Consider the following 27,928-nt stretch of genomic DNA (forward strand, 5'->3'; position numbering starts at 1 on the left):
GAGAGAGAGAGAGAGAGAGAGAGAGAGAGAGAGAGCGAGCGAGAGAGAGAGAGAGTTTGTGTTTGTGTCAAAGGACACTAGTCTAGTGTGTCAAACTGAGTGAGACACTAAATTATTACTGGTGGTTGTATTGTGTTGACAGGAATGGGTGTTACAAAGTCCATCCCGGTGGTTGGAGAAGTTGTCACGGCTGTTGAAAGTGTCGTGCAGATAACCGGAGCAGGGATTGTTGGTGCTGCTGGGGCGATATCTGGCGACGAGGCTGCCAAACGTGCGGCCAAAGATTTAGCTAAGGGTGCAGGGGAAAGTTGGGTGGACTATTCAGAGAGAAATCTTATTGCTGCACCAATACGCGCAAGCGTCCATGGCATCCGTGGGAACGAGGAAGAGGCGAATCGTGTCATTGGTAGGATGGGTAATTCAGTAGGAGACCTTGCTGACTTGACACCAGGGGTTGGACACATAAAGGGTGTATGTCACTACATAGGTGGGGATAAAGAACATGCTAAACATAGCTGGAAACGTGCTACCCAAACAGGGTGTGTTGGAGTTGGTGTGGCCACTGGTGCTGTGGGCGGGGTTGCTCTTGGTGGTATGATGGCAGCGGTGTGTGAAGGTGTCTCACGCGATGACATAAGCCCAGAAGATTTTGGTCCTCCAAAACATATTAGGGACCAAAGGATCTACATGGATGAAAAGTAAGATGTGCTGAATACATTTAAGCCTGTTTCCAAACTGAATGACATTTTTTTTGACCATTTAAAGATCCTTTCAAAATGTTAGGATTGTGCTAATAATCTATATCATCACTGTGAAAACCATATTGTCGGATTCCATCCATTCATTTTATTCATTTATTTCTACCTTAATTATTCTTGGGTCACTTCTGCTCTTTGTGATCTGAATTGTGGATTAAAGTTAAGGCCTATAATGATACCATACAGAAGACTCTACCCTACATCAACCTGTTCCATGTGTTCAGGTTTCCCTCTGTGTTTACTCCCTCTCCCTTACTTTATTTATTTTTTGTTACAGTTTAACTCTAGGTAAATTACTGACTGTACTTCAATACAGACTACGAGATACAGTAGTCTATTTATGCCTAGTTTGCTCTCAATAGAATCTTTGTCTCTTTTGCCTGCCTTTCTTGAAATTAAAGATGTTGCTGTGGTTCTTTGAGTTGTTGATCTTTGTTGACTGTTCTTTTGGATCTTGATCTGACATTGTGTATGAGCATTCATGAGCATTGTCAAAGGATTGTACTACGAAACTTGGTCCATGAATTTGATCTGTGATAAATAAAACGTTGCCTATTTGAAACCATTTTGACCCGCACATATAGAAAAATAATAATCAATGTAATTAATTAATGCAGCTTTATCAACAGTTTGAATTTACTGAAAGTCACCTGACTGTAAAAAAAGTGAAAGTTGTAATAGTTTCTCCCACTGGCACTGGCAGTGGGTAGGGGTTCAATTTGTGTAAGGAATCTTGTAAGTCACATGACTGCAAGGAAAGAGAAAGTGTTCACAGTGCCCCCTGCCATTCAAGATATCAGCCAACGCCTAAAGAATTCATGATGTTTGGGGCAGATTACAGAGCTTCACTGTAATATTTGGCTGAACATATTGTACAAAAGCCAAGGCAAGGTACTGTAAGGGAAGGCAACGACTATTCCCCTGATTGCATACCTTGGATCAACTGAAACGATTCACGTCCTTGGAAGGTAGGCAAAAGCAAACAGACAACATACTGTATTTCAAATGGCTGACTGGCTCATTGAAAGACTTGAGATGTCTCAAAACAGTTTTTGAGTGTGGGGTACTTAGTCCTTGTCATGCTGAAGTAAGGATATGCAGTATTGTGTTGGCCATTTTAAGGCTTGTGGTCAGTGGTGATGACATGAAAACCCAGAAAACAGTATTCAGATGGCATAGGACTATTTCTAGTAACTAGTTAGGCTCCAAGCCATAGGTTCAATATGGGCGATACTACCATATTACTGTGTTAAAGTGAATGGATTACAAGGAGGTACTTTCCTGTTGGAAAGGTTGAGATATCCTGCGACTTTTGGTCAGTCTACACATTCTCAGAAACCCAAACAGAACTTACAGAATAAAAACATCTAGTTAAATGTAGCATAATGTTGAAGGCGTCAGTATTCATCAGACCATGGGGCAGCAGTGCAAACACAGATGTGCAAAATCTTTTAGTTTAATGCGCACAATGTATGTGTATTAAACATACTTTGCATTTGACAGTAGGCCTATCAAGTAGGGCAGGGGTATTCCATTAAATGTCACCGGGGGGCAGTTTTTCGAATTCCTCCCAGTAAAGGGGCCGAACATGGAATACGTGTATGTAACCGCACGCAATGTCCAAAGTGAGGGTGCGAAACAAGTGGATAACGTTCCAGACAGAAGAGATATTCACTTTTCTATTACTTAGTAGCCTTTATGGCCACGTACGGACACTGATAGCACCAGGGACGTGCACAGGAATTTCAAAGGGCAGTTGCTCTAACCTGAAGAAAGGGCAACCCCCCCCCCCAAAAAAAAAAAAAAAAATCAACAATGAGCGGCCTTCAGAATTTTTAGGAAACTGCACCATGGGTATTATTATTTTTAGTAGTAGTAGTAGAAGTAGTATATTATTGTCATAATTATTAATATCTTTTATTGTATAGTATCCTGAATATGCGTACCATATGATATAACATGCTAGTTTTTAAACATGTAGGCCTACCTATTAATCATATCAGAGATGATCAGCCTTATGCCCACCTGCCCTAAATGTCTCCTGATCCACATTTCCTCATGTGTGGTATGTGGCTGCCCCTAAATTAAATGAAATTATGAGAAAAAGCCTTGATAGTTTTTAAACCTGTATCAGTCACAGAGATTATCAGTCTTATGCCTACCTGCCCTATGTGCAGAGGTCTGTGGCTCTGAGTCATCCTCATCTTAAATGAAATGAAATGATCAGTAAATTAATAGGCTAAATATGAGGATGCTTAATCAATTAACCCACTGTCATCTTTATAATCCTTGTAGCAGCCAAAGTAGACTTTAAGTTATAATAAATAGAAATAGTTAAAAATTGTCAAAAAGATCATTTAATTTGAATTTGAAATTTAATTAATAGGCATATTCCATGATTAAAATGATGAATATTATATAGGAAAGCTAAAACAATAAGAATTCACAGGTTTAGGTCATTTGTTGGGTCTTTTGTAGCCTATATTAAAAATGTGTACTGTCGCTTTAAGAAAGGACGAGCCGGCTTTCATTTCAGATCGCAAAGAACCGTGGCGTGGGAGCACCAGTTCTTATATGTTGCTCTGAAGCTCCGAGCTTCTCGCAGACTTTATAACCTTTTATTTTCATTACAGATATTTTAGTTATTTCATGCACATTTTGTAGGCCTATTTCTTGAGAAGAACACGTTTTGTGAGATACAGAACGGCTACCAAACTAGCAGATGAAGATGGCGCGGTGCAGGTTAGCAGCCTGATTTATGCTATGGGCAGCCAGGCTGAAAATGTGTTTCGGTCTTTCACGTTTGTTGGGGAGGGGGAAGATGAAAATGACTTTGACTGTGTGCTAGGCAAGTTTGATGACTACTTTGTGCCGCGCAGAAATGTAATACATGAGCGGGCATGTTTCCATCAACGCGTTCAAAGAGCCGGGGAAAAAGCAGAGACTTTTATAAGGGCTTTGTACGAGCTAGCAGAACATTGTGATTTTGGCGCGAATAGGGAAGAGAACATTCGCGACCGAATTGTCGTTGGGATACTGGACAAAGAGGTGTCGAAGCAGCTACAGTTAATGCAGAACCTGAACCTAGCCGTGGCGATCGAAACCGTTAGGCAGTCGGAGGAGGTCACCTCTCATGTTAGCATGCAAGGGGCAGAAGCCGGGCTAGTGCACGAAGTAACCAACAAATTCAGAAAGAACTTGAAATTCGGCGAAAGAAAGCAAAAAGGGGGAAACAATGGAGGTGGCAAGTGTGGAAAGTGCGGGAAAATGCGCCATAGCAGGGAGGAGAACTGCCCTGCGCGAGATTCCACATGCAACTCGTGCAACAAAGTGGGGCATTGGAGCCGGGTGTGCAAGAGCAGGAGGGCGGTGAGCGAGGTCGCGGAGCAGCAGCAGCAACAGCAGCAGTCGCGGCAGCACCAACCGACATACTACCTGGGGGCAGTGAGCAGAGCAGCCGAGGGGTCACCGGAGCAGTGGATCGTCAAGCTGCGGGTAGGCTCCACTCCAGTTGAGTTCAAGATCGACACGGGGGCCGACGTGAAACGTCATCTGCGCGAGGAAACCTACCACTCACTCAGACCAAAAGCACCACTTGGGCCTGCAGACATCCACTTGGATAGCCCAGGAGGTGAGTTGCAGTGCATTTGGGACAGATCAAAAGCACTGTGGCTTACAAAGGTAGAAGACACCCACTCACAGCCTACGTTGTCCGAGGCCGCACAGTCAGCAACCTCCTCAGCAGGCCCCTGTCTGTGAGGATGAACCTGGTGAGGAGAGTGGAGGAAGCGGCGTGCAGCAGCGCCGGACACCTGCAGGCATTCGGTGAGCATGGCACTTTAAAGACTGACCCTGTAAGAATACAGTTAAAAGAAAATGCTCAGCCGTACGCCACTCACACTGCCAGGCGTGTGCCAATACCCATGCTGCAGAAGGTTAAAGAGGAACTGGAGCGGATGGAGGGGAACGGCATCATTGAGAGGGTGACGCAGCCTACCGACTGGTGTGCGCCCATGGTGCCGGTCCTGAAGAGCTCAGGTAAAGCACGCATCTGTGTTGACCTTAAAAGACTGAATGAAGCTGTTAAGAGAGAGCAGTACATCATGCCTACCACAGATGAGATCGTAGCAAAGCTGAGCGGTGCCACTGTCTTCTCGACGCTCGACGCAGCCAGTGGGTTCTTCCAAATCCCACTGCACCCTGACAGCTATAAGCTCACAACCTTCATCACCCCGTTCGGCAGGTTCCAATTCAAGAGGCTGCCGTTCGGGATAACCAGCGCTCCCGAGATCTTTCAGAGGAAGGTGACGGAGACGATGGAGGGGTTGGAAGGAGTGGAGATCTTCATGGACGACGTGCTCGTCTATGGGGCCACGGTGAGAGAACATGACCAGCGTCTGGAGAAGGTCATGCAGCGCATCGAGGCGGCCGGGCTGAAGCTAAACCGCGACAAGTGCTCCTTCAGACAGCACCAGCTGCGCTTCCTGGGGCATCTCATCGACGGAGAGGGAATTCGGCCTGACCCGGGCAAAGTCGAGGCCATAGAGCAGCTGCCACCACCGACGAACGTGCCGGAGCTGAAGAGGGTCCTCGGCATGGTGAATTACCTTGGCAGGTACATCCCCAACCTGTCCACAGTGGCGCAGCCACTGTACGAGCTCCTGAAAGGTAAAAATGCATGGACATGGGGTCACGCACAACAAAAAGCCTTCACACACACAAAACAACTACTGACAACGGCGCCTGTCCTCGCCTACTACGACGTCAGCAAGCCCACGGCCGTGTCAGCTGACGCCAGCAGCTATGGACTGGGAGGAGTCCTCCTCCAGCTCCATGGGCAGCAGTGGAAACCTGTCGCCTACTGTTCCAGACGGCTCACCGACGCGGAGACACGCTACGCCCAGATTGAAAAGGAGTGTCTGGCTGGCGTGTGGGCGTGTGAGAAGTTTGACAGGTACCTCACTGGCATGGACACATTCAAACTGGTCACTGACCACAAGCCGCTTGTGCCGCTCATCAACAGCCGCAGCCTGGACAACGTGCCTGTGCGGTGCCAGCGTCTTCTCATGAGGCTCATGAGATTCAGCCCCGTGGCAGAGTATGCTCCGGGGAAAACCCTGGTCGTCGCTGACACTCTCTCACGCAGCCCGCTGTCCAAGTGTGCTGAGCCGGACACTGAGAGTGAGGTGGCTTGCTATGTTGCCAGTGTAGTGGGGGAAATCCCTGCTAGCCCGAGCAAGATGGACGAGATCCGGAAGGCGACTGCAGAGGATGCCGAACTGCAGTCACTCATCAAGGTCATACGGGCAGGATGGCCGGAACAGAGCCGCAAGGTTCCTGTGAGTATAAGACACTACACACAAGTAAAAGCTGAACTGTCAGAGTACAATGGCCTGGTCCTCAGGGGAAGCAGAATCGTGATCCCGCAGCGGATGAGGACCGAGATCATCCATAGGATCCACGACGGGCCACAAGGAACTGATCAGGTGTAGGGAGAGAGCCTCCTCATCTGTGTGGTGGCCCGGTCTCGCTACAGAGCTCAGCAACCTGGTGTCCTCCTGCCAGGCGTGCCTAGGAGAGAGGCGTACACAGCAAAGAGAGCCACTCATCTCTACACCACTTCCAGATCGTCCGTGGAAGAGAATCGGAATGGATCTATGTGAGTACAACCACCAGCACTTCCTAGTCATCTCAGACTATTACTCTAGATTCATAGAGATACTGCACATGCCATCCACTACCAGTGCACATGTCATACTTAAGCTCAAGGCCGTCTTTGCCAGGTTTGGCATCGCAGACGAAGTAGTGAGTGATAACGGGCCGCAGTTTTGTAGTGCTGAGTTTAAAGACTTTGCGAAGCAGTTTGATTTCAGACACTGCACGTCCAGCCCTCATCACCCGCAGGGCAATGGCCATGCAGAACGGGCCGTGCAGACAGCCAAGAAGATCCTCAGGCAAGCAGATCCAGTGCTGGCGCTGATGATCTACAGGTCCACTCCGTGCTCCTCGACCGGCTACAGCCCTGCGGAGCTGTTAATGGGGAGAAAGATCAAAACAACGCTCCCCATGCTGGAAAAGAATCTCCAACCACAGTGGCCGAGCAGAGCAGCAGTGCAGGAGAAGGACGACAGAGAGAAGGCCAAGCAGGCCTACTACTACAACCGCCGCCACGGGGCCCGACCCTTACCTGCCCTGCAGCCAGGGGACGTGGTGAGGTCCAAGTTGGATCACGAGAAATCGTGGTCACAGCCAGCGGTGGTCTCGGGGGAAAGCAGCACTCCGAGATCCTTCGTCATCAGGACGCAGCAGGGAGCTGAGCTTCGGCGGAACCGCCGCCACCTACAACCTCAGCCGGTTCCCCAGCCACCCAGCGAGAACACTGGGACAGCTACACACTCTGACGTGACAGAGACAGTCCCCGCCAGTCAGAGTGTGGCTCCACCCGCAAGCCTCATGCCCGGTCAATCTGTGACCAGATCTGGACGGGTGTGCAAACCGGTCAACAGGCTTGACCTGTAGACAACCTATGGCCTTTGGGGGGGTATTATTAAAAAAAAAAAAAAAAAAAAAGGGGGGAAAGGGAGAAGAAGAGAAACAAGAGACTGAAATGTGAAAATGAAAACAATGTGAAAATTGTACTGAAATGCATTATTGTTGTGAATGTTGATCCAAGTTCCTGCCGAGATGATTTTATAATAGAAGTTATAAAAATGAGTTTATATTGATTGAGTATAACAGAGGTTATAGAAATGACTTAATATTGATTTTAATGTTAACAGCTGAAATGATTACAGTAAATGTTAATGAAAGTGTTCTTAATACAAGTAAGCAACGGGTTGTTTGTTTAAGGGTAATTATCCATTTTGAAGGGGGAGATGTCATATACGGTAATAGATGACCCTGCGCATCTACTATGAGATATACGGTAATAACTCAGGGACGTTAACCTGTGATGCGCATGACATTGGACTTCATTCCGTTATTAGTAAGTTACTGTACTGTACGTGTGTTTTGACGAGCTGCCAGTAATAAACGACATTAATCTAAAAGGCCTCAAGGAGATCCTTTACAGTAAACGTCAGTTATCACGTGGAGTGGATTTATTTCAATTAGGCCTACATTGACAGTGGAAACAGTAGCCTATCTTTGGGTCGGAGAATAGGCTATATCAGCGTAAGAAAACGCACTTTCCTAGCGGTCTCACCAAGATCAAACCTCTACAATCCTGAAAAAGATTCTCTGCCTCACCTGCACCTGTTCATTTTTTTCGCAGCCAACTCTGCAGAGATGTGCTTCCTTTAGCTAGCCTACCCCCTTAAGTTCTCTCTTGCTTGATAAAACGACATGTCATCTGCATGTTTCTTAGTTGGGTCAGCCTTCCACAAAACAACCTGAGCCATGTAAAACGTTGACTGCAAGCAAGCTAGCTGGCTGTCGTATTCCCCCAATATCTGAACGTGGCACACCCCGGCTGTCAGATTATTTAGGATCAAACGTCCTAAACTCGAGATCGGCTTTAAGAGACATTAATTGTGATCATGTAGTTTAATACTGTGTAGTCTGCTGTGTTTCCAGCTCACCTCAGGCCGTCAGGGCAGTCGCTCTACTCCCACGACATCTTCGACATATTTTGCGTCTCTGCCCTGGTCGACTCGCATGCATGCTTGTTCCCCCCTCCCTCCCATGTAGAGCTGCGCGTGCCCCCCGCATTCTCGACGGGTCTGATGAATTTGTATGACTGACTTAAGTCTTTATTGTACAAAACTTCAATCAAAATTATGAATTATAAAGAAATCAAATGATATTGAAATATGAAATTATAATTGCCATATTATTTTCCCCTCCCTTGGAAGGGCAATATCAGCCAATGTGGGCAAAAGGGCCGTTGCTCGGGCACCGTGGGCAACTATGCTCTGCACGTGCCTGGATAGCACACATATTTGTTTTAATTTTGTTCTGACCTCGTGGGGGGCCAGAACCTTGCCGTCCAAGGGCCGCATTTGGCCCCAGGGTCGCCCTTTCAATAGCCCTGAAGTATGCTAATCAAAAAGTAGGCATCATTCTGCGATACCTCTTCCGAAACGCTAGAGGTCGGTGTGGTTTCCGTTCAAATTATTTATTTGTTGCTTCTTGGGCAGAAGTAGAACTAGTGGAAGGAGTAAAACAACATGGCTTCTGAACAGGAACGGATGATGGTGGAGGCGGAATTATTAAATATTGAAGAACAATTAGCTATACTGAGGTCCATGCAAAGTAAGTGCCAGGAAGAGAAGTCAAAGTATCATGAACGAGAAGTCAGAGGTCAGTTCGTGACACCAAGGAAAAAGAAAGAAAAGATTAGGAAACGTCCGAGGAGGTGGGATGTGAAACCAGAAAATCTGGTGAGGCCGGAGGAGGGGGAGTATAGTGTTGTTTTAAGTGCCTTACAAGATAAGGCTGACGAGAAGCTTGTCGATTATTTCCTCTTGTCAGCGGATGCATTTAATGATTTGGCTAATCGTCTGAAGCCAATTATTTACCACCAGGCTACACACAGGATGCCCATTCACATTAATGAGAGACTGGCGGTCACTCTTCGAATTCTCGCCTCGGGTGAAAGTCAGAGCACTGTTGCAAACGCCTACAAACTATCGACAGGAGCTGTGTGTGGCATATTTACGGAGGTGTGCAAGGCCTTATGGACAGCGTTACAGACAGATTTTCTTCCCAGCCCCACGGTCGAGAAATGGGAGGCTATCAAAGCTGATTTCTGGCAGCAGTGGAATTTCCCGAACTGTGTAGGGGTGCTTGATGCGAAACGTGTGAACTTCTCACCGCAAACCATCCATGCGCTCGAGAGAAGTGAGGTGCCTCTGCTTGCTCTGGTGGCAACCTGCGACGCCAGATACAGATTCACCACGATGGAGGTTGTAACATTCCAAAAAGAAAGTTATGGAGACCTTTTCAAGAACAGCACATTAGGTTCCAAGCTACTGAACGGGAATCTGGACCTGCCTCCTCCTGCCAGTGTGTCAGAGTTTGGAGTCTCCACCCCCGATCTGTTTGTTGCTGATGCTGCGTTCCCCCTACACAACAATCTCATGTGTCCCTTTCAAGGTAAGAGGAGGACTGGACCGGTGAAAATGGACTGTGCTACTTTGACAGGATAACTTGAAACGTGGTGTTAAATAAAGTAACTCATAGCTTAACCTAATGTACAAGGTTAACAGTCGTAGTAGCAGGGTAGGCTCGAGAACAATTTGGTACAGTTTTTGCTTGGTCTTTTTCTAGACACACATTTGTGTGTGTGGTAGGCCTAAAATAACCAAGAAATGACATACAGGCCTAATGGTTAGGTCAAGCTGGCCAAAGCCAGTCAATAGAGCTTATCTTGATGCTCTATCGCTTGATGCTCGATCAGTCCCGGCAATATGAATTAAGTTCATTATGTCTAACTGTTTAACTTAAACACTTAGTGGTTTCTTTTGCCTTAAGACATGTAAAAGTTTTTATCTTTTACCTGACATGTTTCGACGGTGTTACTTCCGTCTTCATCAGAGGGTCACTGTGATGTTGATGCGTGACGTGCTTTAAAAACAGCTGATGTTGTTGTGGAGGTGTGACCTCCCTGTCAATAATGACAGGTTGGTCACACCTCCTGCTGTTAGAGTTGTCCTCTTAGGATCCCGGCAATGTTTAAATAAAAAGAAAAGAACAAGAAAGAAGAAAAAACTGAGTGCTATCCATTTCCTAAATACTTGATTAGTTCCAACAAGACGGAAAAGCGGTGTGTGTGTGGAAGATAATATTCCAGGAAATAAAATTCAGCCATGCTATTATTAATGTTTGTATTAGTTTACTGGTCCAGTATCTCTGCATCCCTGTAGCAAAGGGGAGTAGAGTTGCCCAGCTGGGACTCGAACCCAGACCTTCTGGGGTAGTAAACTGGGGCTCTGACCGCTACACCAAAGAGCCAGGCTCGTTGGCATGTTAGTCAGAACACACCCACAACCCTAGTGATGGTCACTCCATCACAATCCCAAATACAGTACAGGCCAAAAGTTTGGACACAACCCTCTCGTACTCAGTTCTGATGCCCTCCGTGTGAATCTACAATGAACTGCAAATAGTCATGGAAATAAAGAGCATTGAATGAGAAGGTCTGTCCAAACTTTTTTCTGTACTGTATTTCCCATGTTGCAGGGACCCGTCCATACTGTAAATATTGTGTTTGAAACTACCTCTGGTAATAGCCGCACTCAATCCCATGGCAAATGTAGGAGTGGTAACAAACCGTATTTTCTGATTTGTTCAACAGGGACAGACCTGTCCAGGGAGGAACAGATTTACAACCTCCACCATTCCAGAGTCATGCGGGTGATGGAGAACACTTTTGGAATTCTGGTGGCGAGATGGAGATTTCTCAGTCAACAACAGTATAAACCTGACAAAATGACAACTGTATTGAAAGCCTGCATCGTCCTACACAACTTCTTGGCCAGCAATGATGATAAAAGTGCACCTGGACTGAAATACATCCCAGCTAATTTTGCAGACACAGAGTCGATGGGGTCGGTCCAGCTGGGTGAGTGGCGGCAAGTGGTGAACAGCGATGACAAAAGGGTTTTTGACCCTGTGTGTCCCCAGCAGTTTGCGAGCAGCAACGGTGATGGCATTGATGTGCGCACTACACTAATGGAATATTTAAACTTGGCTTTTCATTTCTGAAGAAACAAGCGTATCGCATATGCGGCGCCTATTGTTCAGTCAACTGTAGTAGGTAGACTTGGCCTGCAAACCTTGAAACATTACCGACATTTTTTTCCCCCTTGAGAGTCAGAAGCGATCAAGTCGTGTGCACAAGCTGGACTCCCACTCCCAGGTAATTTTGCAGACATTGACACGATGAAGTTAATCCATCTGGATGAACAGGGAAGTGGTGGCAGGGGACACAATTCTTTTGTATTTGTTTTAATCTTGTAGTTTGTTAATGAAATGTTTGCATACTTTAAATACTTTTTTTCTTTTAATGGCGTAGTTTTTGGTCTAATGACCTTCCTCAGGGCTCAGGGCTCTTGATCCTGTAGTTTGTCAGGAGCCATTTCAACGGTGAATGTGATAAACATTAAATTTTGCTCATCAAGTGCCAATATTATTATTATTATTATTATGTATTTACAGTATATATGTATTTCTTTTAATCCTACGGAAACATGGATATTGTGTTCTGTCTCTCAATTTGTTCCGCAAACTAGTAATTGATAGACTCCATGTGGGAAGCTTAAGGTTGGTCAACTTTTCTTTAAATAAAGTCCTATTATTTTTCAAGCAATAAGCACAACTGACATGTGATCTTGTTTTGTTGCCGGTTTACTTTTGAGCATTACCAAGCAAAGAGAACGATACAAAATGTGTGCCCAAAAAAAGAGAGAGAAAAAAAATATCAGAGATTTTTGTAAAGCAGTGTCTTAAAAAAAGGGAATCATCCTATGAAACTACTACTACCCATGAATGGTGACGGACAACTTGGATTCATTAGTTACTACAATCCAATAGCAGATATTCCAAAAGACATGGTTTTAATTTACATGTTCAATTCAATCAGATGGTCATTCAACAAAGGCAATTACCTGGTTGAATATGACGAGTGAGTGACACCATGCTGTTTGGAATGTGTAACACCTGATTGTAACTACTGAGTCCAGGTTGCACATCATCACTACCTGGGAGCCTAACTAACTTCGGGCGCAGCTGTCTGTTGAGGCCTCTTTCGCTTCTCAAACAGTATCTTGTGCACTTCAAACATGGCCTCGGGCCTCAATTCCTCTGGCACTCTGCGCAGCATGTCCACCACCGTCTGGCCAAACCGGACCAGCTCGTCCTCCTCCGTCGACACTGCTGTCAGAGTAGTCAGTGATGTCCGCTGCTGTTGCGGCTGCTGCTGCTGCTGCTGTTGTTGTTGCCGCTGCTGCTGCTCTAGCTGAGCCCTGCGCTCCTCCAGCCTGGCCACCTGGCTCTGAAGCCTGGACTCCAGGTCCTCCACCCTCCTCCTCTTGGGGGGAGGGATGGTGCTGGTGGTGCGGGCGATTTCTGAGGACCGTAGCTGTGGTGGTGATGTCTCAGCTGTGGCCTCGGCAGTCTGTGGAAGTTGTAGACAAAATGACAGAAAAAAAAATGTTGGCATACTAAGATTGATCGTTTTTGACGGTACACTTTCCTAGGTAAAAGATAAAACTGGTAAATGATTTAAAATGGAAATGAATTGGCTGAATACTGTAGGTCCTATAGTCGATTTTTTTTTTTTAAGTTTTGTTTTTTTGCAAAGACTAATGTCATTATATTGTCTAGTCAGACACACAGTGGTAATAATATATGAAGGATAAAATGGTAGGCCCCTAAATGATAAAATGTGAGTTAAGTAATAATTACATAGCACCACTGATGGCAACTTCGATTCAGACAATCTAGTGCCACAGTCCATTTCAAAATCACCTGATTTTGTCCGTTTAGGCAATCACATTGAATTAGACAGAAAACCAGGCAGGGTTCCCACGGGTCATGGAATTCCTGGAATATCATGGAATTTTATCAAAGTTTTTCCAGTCATGGAAAGTCATGGAATTTTACCATTTTGCATGCACAGTCATGGAATATCATGGAATTTTCCTAACAGTTGTGTACAAGCAAAAACTTTTTTGTTTCGTGTATAACATTGATTCTTACTGGTTATACTACTACGCTTAGCCAGAGAGGGTTTGGTTTTTCGCTGTAATGTGCAACATTCTAGGATGCAATAAGCCCTCTTTAGTGTGGCGGTGGCTCTGCGTCAGCTCTAGGGGTGAAGATACACACTTTTTTGGTTTGGGTTTTGGGTCTGGAGAGTCATGGAAAATCATGGAATTTTATATCTGAATTAGAGTGGGAACCCTGACCAGGTCATTAAAGCCTATGTGCTCCTAGATCAAGGATGGGCAACTGGAGGCCCAGGGGCCACATGCGGCCCTAGGCCATGTAGATAAAACATGACTAAAAAACTAGATTGCATTTCCTCACAGAAAATGCATAACGGACTCTCTATCTCTAAGATTTCTTGCCATTATGATGGGTGGTAGAATAAAAAATAATAATAATAAGAAGAAGAAGAATAAACGGTCGAATAACAATAGTATGTTATTAATGAGCAGACTTTCTTGAAAGCACTACTGAATCAATGCATTGTAATACTGTTGTTGACCAAGACAAAACACATATTCCTTCCATAAAATATTGACAGTCAGTGAGCAACCAACTGCACCTAGAACTCTGCGAGTTGCAGAACCCTGGTCATGTGGCCCTCCAAGGGTGGTGATAAAAAAATATGCGGCCCTCTTTATCATGTAGGCCTTGAGCTATGGCCCCAAATTTTGGCCATCGGTGCCATCTGGGGGGGGGGGAATGCTAACATTTTTTTTTGGTAAGGTATATCCCCCCACTACTAGAAAAAGCCTGATAGCAGTCACGGGGTGGTAGCGAAACCCCTTTTTTCGGCTCTTGAAGTGACTCTATTAAATTCCATGTTTGAATTCGGATGCATGTCTAGTTCAGGCTCATTTTGTGGGGTATTGCCAATACTCTATACCATGGTGCCTGGTATTACTGGAAAGGGGACCTTTCAGGCTTTCATTCAAGGCACTCTGATAATTCAGACAATGCATGATATACCCATACAATGTATTGTGAGAGCCTTACAAAAGGCCATAATGACCATTAATATGACATAATTTAAGTCCAATTCTGTCCTATCTCTTTATAGACGTAAGGAAATGTAAGGAGACATAAGACGTAAGGAGATAAAAGAGATGAGCGGGGGCATGGGGAGGCACTGTATGTACAGTAGATGTAGAGTTAGGGGGGGGGCAAAGGGGGAGAAGTAGGGGTGAGGTGAGTGGGGGCAATTGGGGGGGAGCACTCTTCGGTGGGGGGCAAGGCCAGGGTAGTGGAGGAAAGTGAGTGGAGGGCACTGTTGAGTGGGGGGAGGTGACTGGGGGGGCACTGTGGAGTGGGGGGGGGGGCACTGTGGAGTGGGGGGGGGGTAGTGGGGGTAGGTGAGGGGGGGGCACTGTGGAGTGGGGGGTAGTGGGGGTAGGTGAGTGGGGGGGATTTGAGATGCCCTAGTTTCAGCAGTGTTGTGTATATGTTTAATTGAGCAATTTTTGACCACTTTCTTTAGGATATGTCACGGTGGCAAAATCGAAATTCACCTTCTATTGTTCAGCCATGCTCATATCGGACTGTGTGACAACTAGCCTAGAAATCTAGACGCCCCTAGGGGTTTGGCGTGGCCAGGCTATGTGACAACATCAGCATCTTCAAAATCACCCGTAAACAGTGGCTGAAAACAAACCAGACCTGCTCCTATTAAGTAATAGTATGAACATTGTTTTACTCTGGATATATTTGGTGTTTGTGGTAAAATGTCATGTCTACTGTAATGCAGTATTGTTTTTTTATTATGGCTACCTGCCTTAGGACTACGGATGACATTTGGCAACTATGCAAATACCAACATATTTATATTGATGTTTTTTTAACTGATGTATTGATTAGTGTGTATTATCCTAATCAAATGAAAGAAATAATGAATGAATGAATACATTTGTCCATTAGGCAATAGGAAATAATTGTGCTAAAAAAAAGGAACCGTACTCATCAATGAATATTATAGGCTTACGTCATTGCAAGGACCATAGGCCTAGTTATTTCAGCAGTTGACTGTCTATGTGCCATTTGACCATTGTAGGAGGACTATTCTCTGCTTCAAGGAAGCGAAATCAAACTTATTTTTTGTTTGTTTAGTCAACCTTTGGTAAAATATCTGTAAGAGAATATAACAGAAAAGTGCTGAAAAAAGTAATCTACTATGTAGTAGGCCTATATTATGGCCCCACAGTATTGCGAAAAATGCATGAAAGTCATCCATTTTGGGAAATAGCAGCCATATTGAATTTTGACACAAATTTCAGATGGCATCAAGTTTGAATTTCTTCTGCTCGCACGCACGCACGCATGCACGCACGCACGCACGCACGCACACACACACACACACACACACACACACACACACACACACACCTTTTCTCTATAGCAAAAAATTAGCCTTTGAAATTATCATTTGGGGAAGGGCTACCATATTACATTTTGGGAAATATTTTTCCATTTCTTTCAATAAGCTTTTGGTCAGTAATCTGTGAAATGTCTGGCAGGACAATATGTCTATTATTAAGCAGTGCTGTATGTGCAATTTGATCATTTACTGACAACAGTACCATTTCAAAGCGGATTTATACATTCTTATGCACATACATTCATACTGTATGTATATACACTATACATACATATATTCATTCATTTTTCTTTTTATCCAACATTTGTATGTATGTCTGTAAGGAGATATTACAGAATTGGCCAGAAAATAGGTCATTAGGGCCTTGAGGATCATTACGGTCTTTTAAAGGCTCCTGCAAATATTGTACATTATACATTTTCTGAATCAACAGCATGCCTAGATTTTTAAAATCATTTGGTTTTGTGACCCTGATGGTTTCCCATGGTATAGGGACAACATAAATCATACAGTGAGAAATTACTGGTTTAAAGGCTTTTCAAGCCTTTATTTTTTGTTTATATGAGACAGGACAGTGAAGGAGGTCACAGGAAGCCAGTTGGGAGGGAGAGATGGGGGAGGGTCGGAAAAGGGCACGGTTCAGAATCGAACCCAGGTCAGCCGCGTAGTAGACCAGTGTCCTACCATTAGGCCACGATAGGGCCGAGAAATTATTGGTTTAATGACCTCTGTGAATGTCAGCACAAACATTGGCAGGAAAAAAGGCCTGATATTTCCAGCTAATGACCTTCTATATTGGCTACTATTTTGAAGACTATTGGTGGTTACACAAGTCAAATTTTAGGCCCTCACAAACATATACAAAATAATTGTATGGGCATATTATCATTTTCCGAGTCCACCGAGTATTGAGGTTGTGTAATTTTGTGTCCTTGGCGTTCTTTCATGCCACAGAGATAAACGAAATCAAACAGTTTAGCCAACATTTGTGAGAAAATGTGACCTATGTCTGGTTTAATGAAGTGCTGTGACCTCTGTGTGTGTAAGAAACATTCAGCAATGGACTGAAATGAAAGAATGAAAGGTCCCCTTTCCAGTAATACCAAGCGCTATTGTATAGAATATTGACAATATCCCAAGCTGTCCTGGACCTTCTTTCGTGCAACTGCACTACAAAATGCTCTAGCCATCATTGTGTTTGTCTGGTAAATGGCCTCAGGTGCACAGACATGTGTAAACTGAGAGTGTGCGGAAACCAGGCAACCATAGACAGTTCAGATGAAGGGGATGACATGGAAGATGAAGAGTACTGACGACGAAATAATATAAATCTACATGAAACTATTCTTTCATTAAACATATTTCCTTTGCAACATGTTTCTTTATTGGCTTGTAACCGCTTGTATAGGGTCTCAGTCTATTTGTTTATGAAATAGCCTGTATAAAATGTTGTATATGAACATTTATCTAAATTCTGTTAATGAGATACCATATTTGAGTGGTTTAAGTAAAGTGTTACCCAATGCCCTATCATTGCAGGGCCTACCATCTAGATTGTATTTCTTCACACACTACAACAGTGTTTCTCAAATTTTTCGTGCCATTCCCCCCTTCAGAGGAAGGGTGTCTGTCTGCGCCCCCCTCGAGCAAAATGGTTACGAAAATACAAATAAATAGGCCGTCGTGAAGTTTATTAGAGCCTGATATACACGTACAGTATGGCCTATGTTCTCTAAATATTAGTGACTTAATGGCAAAGCAGAAAAGTATTAAAAAAGAAAAACCTTCTGACTTCACGCGCCCCCCTAGGGGGGCTTCCGGCCCACTTTGAGAAACACTGCACTACAATAATTGAATACTTTAACAACTTGTGAATGTTATGTACATTCACATATGAACTACAGTATAAACAAAGTTTGTTTAAGTAAAGTGATACCGGCATTGTATTAGTCCATTCTATTGGGTCCGATTTTGAAGACATTTTTGCTGGTTGCACAAGTGACATTTAAGGGTCTCACAGACATATACTAAATGATAGCATGGGCATATTATACATTTTCTGAATCGGTAGAGTGCCCTGAGTTTTGAGGTTGTTAACTTTGGTGTCCTTGGTGTTCTTTCATGCCACAGATGTAAACGAAAGTGCACAGTTTTGGCACAATGTGTGTGGAAATGGGAGCTATTTCTGGTTTAATGACGTGCTGTGGCTTCTGTGTATGTCAGACAGATTCATTAATGGGCTGAAATGAAAGCCTGAAAGGTCCCCTTTCCAGTGATAACAAGCACGATGGTATAGGATATTGGCAATACCCCCAACATAAGCCATAACTCCATATACAGCCGATATTAAAAAACAGTATTTATTATAGGGGGGTAGTAACTTCAAGAGCTGAAAAAAGTGATTTCGCTACCGCCCCATGACTGCTATCAAGCTTTTTCTACTAGTAGGGGGATATACCTTGCCAAAAAACATTGCTAGCATTTCCCCCCCCCAGATGGGACCGGTTGACCCCTCGGCTCATAGCCTAATGAAAGTTGCCCATGCCTGCCTGTCCTAGATTGTAGTGTCCGAATGCAGGTTACAGTACTAAATAGCATTAAGTTTTTCATTACTCTGCTTGTCAAACACGTGTCGCCGTCTCCCGCGCAGACGGTTGCTGTGCGGGAATTCATGCAGGGTTGCGGTAGCCTAGCCATGCAAGTAGGCTAGGCTACCGGACCACGTTACAAAATCCCTACTGTAGCGTTGGCGCGTCCATGCTACGAGGCATCACCGCATAGCCCCACGGCACCTCTGCGACACAATAAATCACATGTAAGGTTCGTCACTTAAGGCTATATGCCGGTGTTCATGTATGTCGTTTGGGATTAGGCGCACATAACTATGCCTACGCTCAGGCTCAGCACAACTTTGCTTTGGTGCCTACTGTGTTTATTTAACTACAAACAGACCTGTTATGAGTGTTGATTGCACAATTACCACATTTTCCACGCTGCTGAGTTCCTCCTCGTCGTCTTCTTCTGTGGCCCCGCGATGCTTTACGAACGGCGCTAGCCAGGAAATCTCTTTGAAATATGAGGGAAGACGCGTTTTTCTCCAGTTTGCAGGGTCTGTGCGCATCTTTCTGCGGTTGCGAACGTACTTGTCCCTCAACTGCTTCCATCTCCTCGTGCACTCGCAGACTTGCTCACCCACAACTTTGGAAATTTCAGTCCACGCCTTAATTCCTATATTGACGTCTTTATAATGTTCATGATGCGGGTCATACAAATGTGCATATTTACGGACTTCTTGAACTAACTGTACCTCGAATTCGCTCGTGTTGTCCGCAGTGTGCATTTTCTAGGCTACTGTGAAATGGCGGCGCAGGCAAAACACTTCCGCGTCAAATTCACGCCGTCCGTACGTAGGTACGCCGTTATCTGGCTTGCTTTCTTCCGTCGATTGAACGTAGCAACTTCATGAACCGTTCATTCATGCTTTATAAACTCGCTTTGCCCGACTCTTTTCACACTTCTGCCTGTAGATAGGCTACACTATGTCCACGTTTTAGGGCGATGAATATTAAATACCTGTCTCAGCAATCAAGGGAGTGAAACCTGTTGGTTTTTTTAGGCTATAAGCTATATTATTTTAAAATCAGGAGGGGAGGACCCAGCTCTGTCACAAAAGTGGGGCTTGACCAGTGGTGTAGTCTAGGCCTACTTTTTATGGTGGGTAGGCCTATACTGTATATTTGAGATTTTTTTTGAAGTGGGTATATTTGTGCCATTCAAAACAATGGATCAATCAATTTTAAGTGGGTATACTGAAATCCCTGAAATTTAGAAGTGGGTAGCCTATACCCGCGTTCTACGTAGACTACACCACTGGCTTGACTGAGAATCATGCACATATTACATGCATATTACATGAAAGAAGCATGAAACTTTAAGGTGTTAATGTCTTTGCCATGCACATAATGACAGACTGCCCCTCTTTGACCTATATGACTTTTTGTCAGTGTAGGCGTGCTCAGTGTAGAATGCATGAGCATCTAACAAATGCTTGACACTCAAATGCATGTGAAACTAATACTCTCTGATATCCAATGCCTTGTTATGGTCTGTAACCAAGGCTACTTTGCTTTAAATGTTGGTGCCTTTATAGTTTTTTTCCACCCCTATCTATTTTGCAGCCTAGACCAGAATGGTGTAGACCTATTTCTCTCTACGGCTCTGGGCTAGATCTAGGCCTATAGGCTACATGACATCCATTGACAGTGATGTTGGTCGACAGTGTTGTGTACAGTGGAATGATTGACGTGCCCCTTGGGGTCACACGGACGCATATGAATGTAACACACCAGTTAGTTAAGTTACCCAGTAAAGTATGCACGCATGTGAAACCGCCTCCGGAGTATTTCTTATCTATAACAGGCTTAGCCCCCAGTTATACAACAGACAGCAACAAAGTCGTCTGAGGCTAATGCTGAATGCTGGTACCCAGGCTCAGCCCTCGCAGTGACGCAACTCCTTCAGCTCTGCTACACTTGCTCAGGGAAAGAGCTTGTTCAGGTACATTCGAGTCCCCCCTGGCAGGGGAACTCCACCCACTTTGTCGGGAAGCAATCAACTTTGAGCATCACCATCAGTCCTGAGTAGGCGTGTTCAAGGCAGTGATGTGGTTTAAGCAGAGACCTTCTATTGGAACTAACAAAATGTTTGGTTTAAACTTTGGCTCAGCCTTTTCTGCCCTGGACCAGTAGTAAACCGAGGGAGGTGGGTCAACCATGCCGGTTGAGAGTGTTCGTTGTCATGGTCTTGGTCAGACCAAGACTCGAAGACATTTGAAAGTCATGATAATCAGGCTAGAATGCTCGACCATTCACAGCTTTGTCAAAGGTGCGCTGTGCCAGATGGGTCCAAAGAAGAAACAGAAAGCTAATGCCATAGATCATTGCTAAAAGCCATTAATCAGACAGTTCGACAGTAATATATTAATAATGTTTTAATGGATTTTTTAGACAGGAAATGAGTGGGGACAGAGAGATTGGGAAGTATGGAAATGACCCTGGATTGGACTCGAACCCTGGGCCCGGGTGTGTACGGTGCCTGCCTTTGACCACTCAGCCATGACACCCCCAAGTATTACATAACACTACCTTTAGCAGACCAAAGTGACTTACATTTGTACAAGAAAGACATTCAAGCAAGTACAGAGTGTGGTGTCAGTACAGAGTACAGCAGTATACAAGTAAATGTAGATCTGATAGAGAGCAGAAGAATAGTGGAGGACCTATGAAGTGTAATGCAGGCTAGTACCCATGATTACATTTAACAACCACTTGTAGAAATATAGTTCTGAATTTCTTTCAGTTTGGACACAATGTTTTCTAGCTGGACTTTAGTGTTGGTGTGCATTTCATTCAGGTTGGTCTCAATGTTTGCCAGCCGGACACTTGCGGTCTTGACAATAGACAAGGGCCGTTTCACAACATCAGGCAAGAGGTCTATGTCAACCTTCTTCTCACACATGTCTCCATAGAAACCATCTCTGCACTCACACAGAGCTTCATTGGAGTCTGCTAGTCTCTTGCACCTCCCATTATTTTGACATTTTGCATTGGGTTCATCACAGGGATACAATGTTCTGGAGTAGTGGACAGCTGTTGTATACGACCGGGTACACTTAACAGTGTTGTTGGGGGATGGGCTCTCTGCAAAGTCAGATTCGTCATAGATTTTATGTGTTGTTTTCGTATACTTCACAATATTCATTGTAAATCTTCCCAATATGCCTATACTGTTATAAACCACATCTTTGTCTGTTGTTAGGCAAAGAAAACATCCTCGTGCGCCACCCTCATCGCACGAGTCAAGGACATAAAGGAGTTTTGCAAGTTCTTCTTGGGGGATATCTGCCTTTTTAGTGTAAGTGATTGCGACAATGACATCCTCGTTAATTGGGATCTTAGTCATAGTGTCGTACACGTCAATATACTCCCCAGTTTCTTTAGATTTCTTGTACACTAACACCACACCTGTAAAAATCATACTTCTCATCCAGAAACCCTCTCACTTTCTCAGCAATACCCTGAAGGTTGTCAGACCCGACCGATTTGGCTATCGCCACTACGTCGTCTTTCACATACTCCATGTGGTTGTTCAGACAGAAATCTACAGTTTCTGATTGAGCTTTAAGGACATCTTGGAACATCTGGGTATGTTCCGTTTCTTTTCCTGTGGTGTTATAACCAATCAGGTTCCAGTAGAAATTATTAAGTGCTACACCCTTCATCAGTAAGCTACTGAAGTAGAAGTTATAGCTGAGTATCTTCTTAAGGTCGCATTTAAACTTATTTCGTAGCAGGTGGTTGAGGTTTATACTGAGAGATGTGTCCCTGACAGTCAAGTAATGGTACAGGTTAAAGACGCTGGCCTCTACTTGTGTGTACTCATAGTAGTTAAGAAAGGTCAAGTAGTTAATGTTACTAGAGTTGCCACCTTTGAAAAAGGTTTCATAGTTTCTCCAGGCGCCAAGAATGCGCACCTCGTCCTGAGAGTAGACACTGGCATAGTTGAACCACTCCACATCAGTTGCCAGGTTGGAAATCTGCATGGATAGGGAATCCAGCTTCCTGTTGACCTCTTTGAAGCCTTCTGTGACCTCTCGGAACACTGGATCGTGCTGTGGAATGAACACCATCAACATGTTGATACCGGCAAACACGGGTCCGACAAAAGGCATTGCACTGGCAAATTTAGACACGCCTCTCATGAAGCCAACGACCGTCTCAGCATTTTCTTTAGTGTCCATGCTCTCTTTCAGTATGGTCATGATCTCCTTTACAACGTTCAGGGTGTTTTCTACTTGTGGTCTAGTATCGAAAGGATTTTCAGGGATGTCAAGGTAGTGGCTATCAGGCGAAGCGTAAGACCGCAAGATCGTCCAGGAGACGAAAATCAGAACAGCCAGCAGCATGTTGGCCAAACTGAGGGGTGGTGGCACCATAACTGCAACACAACACAACACAACACAACAGAAGTAACATAACATGACAGTTTACTATTCATTTCAGTTGTATTGTTTATTGGGCAGAGGTGAGGAGCCCTGAATATAAGTTGGAAAATGTTGGGAATAGAAGCCCTGTACTAGCATAACTAACAGGGGTGGGGGTACAATAGTAACATGCATTTACACCAGGGGTGGGGAACCTTTTTCATTCAAGGGGCCACTTCAAATTCATCCGAGGGCCGTATAAGTCCTCAGAGGGCCGTACTATGAACACAAACCAGGATTTCCCCCAGCACTTTAGGCCTATATTGAAGCCAGCCACCTTTAAAACAGACCCCACCTTCTTTAGGTCCACTGTAATGTATTTTCTAAGTTTCTTTTACAAAATATGTCATATTTCATGTGAAGCTGCATAACAGTAAAATGATATCGGGGCCAGATAAAACGGCCTCAAAGGCCGCAAACGGCCCCCGAGACATATTTGTGTGATTTACACAAACGTATGAAGGACGTCTGAAGAAGGGGTAAAACCCGAAACGTCACGAAAAAAATAAATATTGGGAGCAAAAGAAATCCTGGTCGTGCAGCGGACTTTTTCTCAGAATCATCTGATTTACACAAACCCATTCCATACATGTGTATATCCAAATATACCATACAAAGCCATGCATGTGTTTATCTGTAGACATTCACTGTGTTTATTGCATTATTCATGCTGTTGTTTGATTCCAATTTTGTTGTGTATCCCTTGGCTTTACAGGATTTTAGATATCACTGTTGACCACCGTGGCTGATATAGTCACTCGTCTACTACGCAGCCGACCAGGGTTTGATTCCCGGCCCGTGTCCTTTGCCGGCCTTTCCCCATCTTTCTCTCCCAACTCACTTCCTGTCTCTACTTCACTGTCCTGTCTGAGAAAAATCAATAAAGGCTTGTAAAGTCCCCCCAAAAAACATATCACTGTTACAACAAGATTCGACAATGTTAGGGGGAAAAACACCCATTTCCTATTCAACTTGTTTTAGCATAACTTTTAAAACGTAAGAAAGCAGCAAAAAAAAAGCAAACCTGACTGTGGTGGAGTATCGAGCTGCAGAGACTGCCTGGAAGGTGTACAGTAGTGTTTACCCAGAAGGGTAACTTAACTCACTTCTTTACCTCTCAAAGAACTGACCTGATGACAGACACAGTTCTCTCTTTAAATACAAGAAATGCATCAGTCACACCCACACACTGGTTTATCTCCAGGTTTCCTCATGGTTTCCGATAAGGGGGAAGGGATCAGCTGAGCTATGTACAAATGTTTATTTATGTCTATTTGGTCAACGCGTGGGTTTGTATGATGGCACGATTGGAAAAGGAGATAACACAAAGACACAGAGATGACAGCAACAGCAACCTCACGACAGAATATTGAGAAGTGAAAGTTATTTATCTGTTATTTTCACATGAAATAAACGGTAAAAATCAAGAATTAAATGTTTAACACAGAATTTGGGATATTGATTATATGAAACCGTCAATGTACATGTATGTCCTGATAAAGGTTTTTTGCAAGAAATGGTTGGCCAAACAATCGAAACTGAATAAATCACTGTTTACACAAGAAATATGATTACATGGACTACATGAATTTATTACTGGTAGGCCTAGATGCAGTAGAGATGTAGAAGAGAATTCATTGAAATGGGCAACATGCATCCATTGGCCAAATGGCAAAGTGGTAAATGTCATGGCTTTAGGACAGGTTGTGGCTCCCGCTGCATTTTGTGTTGAGAGTCCTACAGGATGTGTGCTCTGTGCAGAGGCGATTCTAGGGTCAGGTGGGGCCCCAAGCGAAAATGCAAAAGAATGAACATTTCAACCAAAATCGCCACTACTGTGGTTAAGTGTGGGCTGTGGTAAAGTGTGGTCACAATCTAGGGACTTGGGGGCCCCAAGCGGCTGCCTGTCCAGCCTGGTGGCAAGACGCACCTCTGGCTCTGTGTTGTGCATATGGTGTATACTGTGTACTGGTATGTATTTAGTGTTCCCTGTTGTGTGTTCAGAGTTGCTGACCGTGGTGGCTGGAGAGAGGTGAAGATGACACCTCTCCGAGGATGTCAGCGTACCACACCTGCACGGCTTGCAGCGGGAACCTCGCCTGACTTTGCCGTTCGTAAGCTCCAGTTAACAAACATTTCCTTTCACAAGTGGCCAATCATCATCGTTGGGAGGAACAAGGGGGCGGGGGTGCACATTTCAAACTTCCACGGAATTCACCCCACCTGCATGGAATCGTTTCCCCCATGTCAACACCAAATATTAGCGAATAGGTAAAATAGGACAAGCATGTCCAATTTTGACAGAATTCAGGCCTCCCTCCAAATAAACATTTCTCAACTCAGGCATCCCTGACCCTCTGTACAAACAAAATCAATGCAACTGTAGACCAGGCTGCTGGGAACTGTCTCTAATGATCTATTCTAAACGTTCTACTGTAGGCTACTGTGCAGTTCCGTGTAGGTGTACTTTCCACCCCCAAGGAGTAGGCAACATGTGGGAGATAAGTATCATTCGAAATCCAATTCAGTCTTTTAATCTCATCTAATCTTTTGCACGGTTGCCCTATGTCAACAGAGGTTACCAACTGCTAACTGACTTTTTTGGCATTAATATCATGCCAGCTAACAAATCTGAATAAAAAGCCCAAAAGATGATATGACCTTTGACCTTGTTGCTTTTATTTTGTAGTCACAACATGGTACCAGCCTGCAATCAAAATAAAGCCCCTATCCAAAGGGCACGGCCCTGCAGTGGTGGCAAAGGTTTATTTGCGTTAATTGATCAAGGTCTGAGTTTGTGTGAAATAACAAAGATACTGTAAGCTGCACACATGGCAGAGACTAGTTTCGTGACAGAGACTAGTAGGTTGGCAAGTAATAGGCCCACTATGTAAAACGTAATGCTGTAGGCATATCTGCTGCTTTGGTTGCTGCTGATGCCTGACTGTACACTGTCCTGATATATTTACTGTAATATCTAAAGCCATCAAAGTGTTTACACAAATGTATCAGCAACACCCACTTGTGATAATTATTTATTATTACAATATTTATTATAGTTATAATAAGCATTATAATAGTTATTATGGTATAGCTATTATAACACAGCACCTCCCAGGACTGTAGTGTATGTTGTCCTTCCCTCTCTCTGCCTATGGGACAGGGAGATGTGACAGTGATGTTGAAATGTGATTTCAATTCATGTCTGGAAATTGACAAGCTGACTTTGACAATTGTTACATTATTTTGTTACTGTGCCCTTCAAGACCGCATTGGGAAATTCATTGGGAAACACAGTTCTCCACATCACACAACAATTGCATTTATGCATCACATGCACAAGGGGACAGCCCACCTTGCATCCCAAGGGAGCACGTGCGGTGAGATGATACCTGCTCAAGATAGCCTACCAGTCATGGAGTAGGATGGGGTACCAAACTTGCAAATAAAATAGCCAACAATCAACTGATAGAGAATTGATATTGGAGGACAGGCCTATTTCATGTTCCAGACATTTCCCCATGGTGCCAGACTATCCTGCTAAAGATTATATGCCACTTGAGTTTGGGTTAATCAGTTTATTAAGGGCCTAGTTGCACGTTTTAAACACCAGGGTTTCTTACACACCATGGCTGACATGTCATCGTGACGTTGAGCATACAACTTTGCATGCAAGTGTCTGCTAACGTAATGTAAACTATCCTCAACACCACTAATCAGATCACAATACCAAACCAATCATACCGAAGTTCCCTCATGAATAATTTCGGCGATAACACTTCCAACACGCTAGAGGGCGGTCTGATTTTTTTTTATTTTAATTTTTACTTTGTTTTCTTCTTCGTGGATTATTGGGTGTAAACAAACATGGCCGCCGAACATCAGCAGAATACTGTGGAATTGGAGCTAATAAATATTGAAAAACAACTATTAATATTGAAATCCCTACAGCGCATATGTCGTTCCCGAAGTCAACTCGTGTCACAAGGGAAAAAGAAGAAAGAAAAGGTTAGAACTAGAGCACGTCAGAGGATAGGGTGGTTAAAACAAAAAAATGTGAGGGTGGAGAAGGGGGAGTATTGTCTGGTTTCCAGGGCCTTACATGAAAAGGATGATGAGATGCTTTTCAGTTATTTTCACATGTCGGCAGAAAGATTTGTCGATTTGGTTGGTCGTCTGAAGCCCTTTATTAAACTACAGTGTCCGCACACAACAGACGTTCGTCAGAAGGTGGCGATCACTCTTCGATTTCTCGCTTCAGGTGAAAGCCAGACGAATGTTGCTACAGCCCACAAACTAGTCCCTAGCACATTATCCACCATAGTCGCAGAGGTTTGCAAAGCCTTGTGGACAACACTGGAGAGAGATTTCCTTCCCTGCCCAACAGCCGACAAATGGGAAGGTATCAGGTCTGAGTTTTGGCAGCAGCTGATCTTCCCGAACTGTGTGGGAAGTCTAGCTGGGAAACTTGTACATGTCAAGACCCCGCCGGGTATGAGTTCAACCGAGAGCAACGACGCGCCTCCGATTGCTTTGATTGCAACCTGCGACGCCAGATACCGATTCACCACGATGGAGGTTGTAACATGCCAACAAGAAAATGATGGAGACCTCTTCAGGAACAGCACACTAGGTTCCAAGCTACTGGATGGAAATCTGGACCTGCCCCAGCCTGTCAGCCTCGCTGATATTGGAGTCTCCACCACCAATGTGTTTGTTGCTGATGCTGCATTCCCCCTACACAACAATATCATGCAACCCTTCCAAGGTTAGAAGAGATATTGACTAGTTAATTGTCTGTAACATGACAGTGCAATACACTTTTGTTGAGATGCCCAGAGTTGTCCCAGTACAAGGAAATATTGGTTTGTGTGTGTGAGCGTGTGGACTGTGCACTGAACCTTTTTAAAGAATGTCTTCATACACCTTACCATAATGTAGGCCTATGTTCTTTGTCCAGGAAGACAGATGCTGAGGCACTCAAGGTTGCAATTTTTTAACTTTTTTATTTGGCTACAAATAAGTAAAAAAAATTGCAACCTTGAG

General features: G+C 44.3%; 2 protein-coding genes and 1 pseudogene across 2 annotated transcripts; 1 reads left to right on the forward strand and 2 right to left on the reverse strand.

Annotated features, from left to right (window-relative positions):
- Positions 1-8,922: 8,922 nt before the first annotated feature.
- LOC134454580 (uncharacterized) lies at positions 8,923-12,089 on the forward strand. The gene is made up of 2 exons (XM_063205647.1): positions 8,923-9,854; positions 11,056-12,089. The coding sequence occupies exons 1-2, from the start codon at positions 8,927-8,929 to the stop codon at positions 11,463-11,465; spliced, it is 1,338 nt and encodes a 445-aa protein (XP_063061717.1). The 5' UTR covers positions 8,923-8,926; the 3' UTR covers positions 11,466-12,089.
- Positions 12,090-19,251, reverse strand: LOC134454581 (transcription factor Adf-1-like). Its single transcript, XM_063205648.1, has 2 exons — positions 18,821-19,251; positions 12,090-12,876 (listed from the first exon to the last, which is right to left on the reverse strand). Exons 1-2 carry the CDS (start codon positions 19,178-19,180, stop codon positions 12,469-12,471), a joined length of 768 nt encoding a protein of 255 aa, XP_063061718.1. The 5' UTR covers positions 19,181-19,251; the 3' UTR covers positions 12,090-12,468.
- A 1,564-nt stretch (positions 19,252-20,815) lies between these two features.
- On the reverse strand, positions 20,816-24,302 carry LOC134454583 (cephalotoxin-like protein; annotated as a pseudogene).
- Between the last annotated feature and the right edge of the window lie 3,626 nt (positions 24,303-27,928).

Source organism: Engraulis encrasicolus, chromosome 8 (assembly GCF_034702125.1).
Source record: "Engraulis encrasicolus isolate BLACKSEA-1 chromosome 8, IST_EnEncr_1.0, whole genome shotgun sequence".
Classification (NCBI taxonomy): domain Eukaryota; kingdom Metazoa; phylum Chordata; class Actinopteri; order Clupeiformes; family Engraulidae; genus Engraulis; species Engraulis encrasicolus.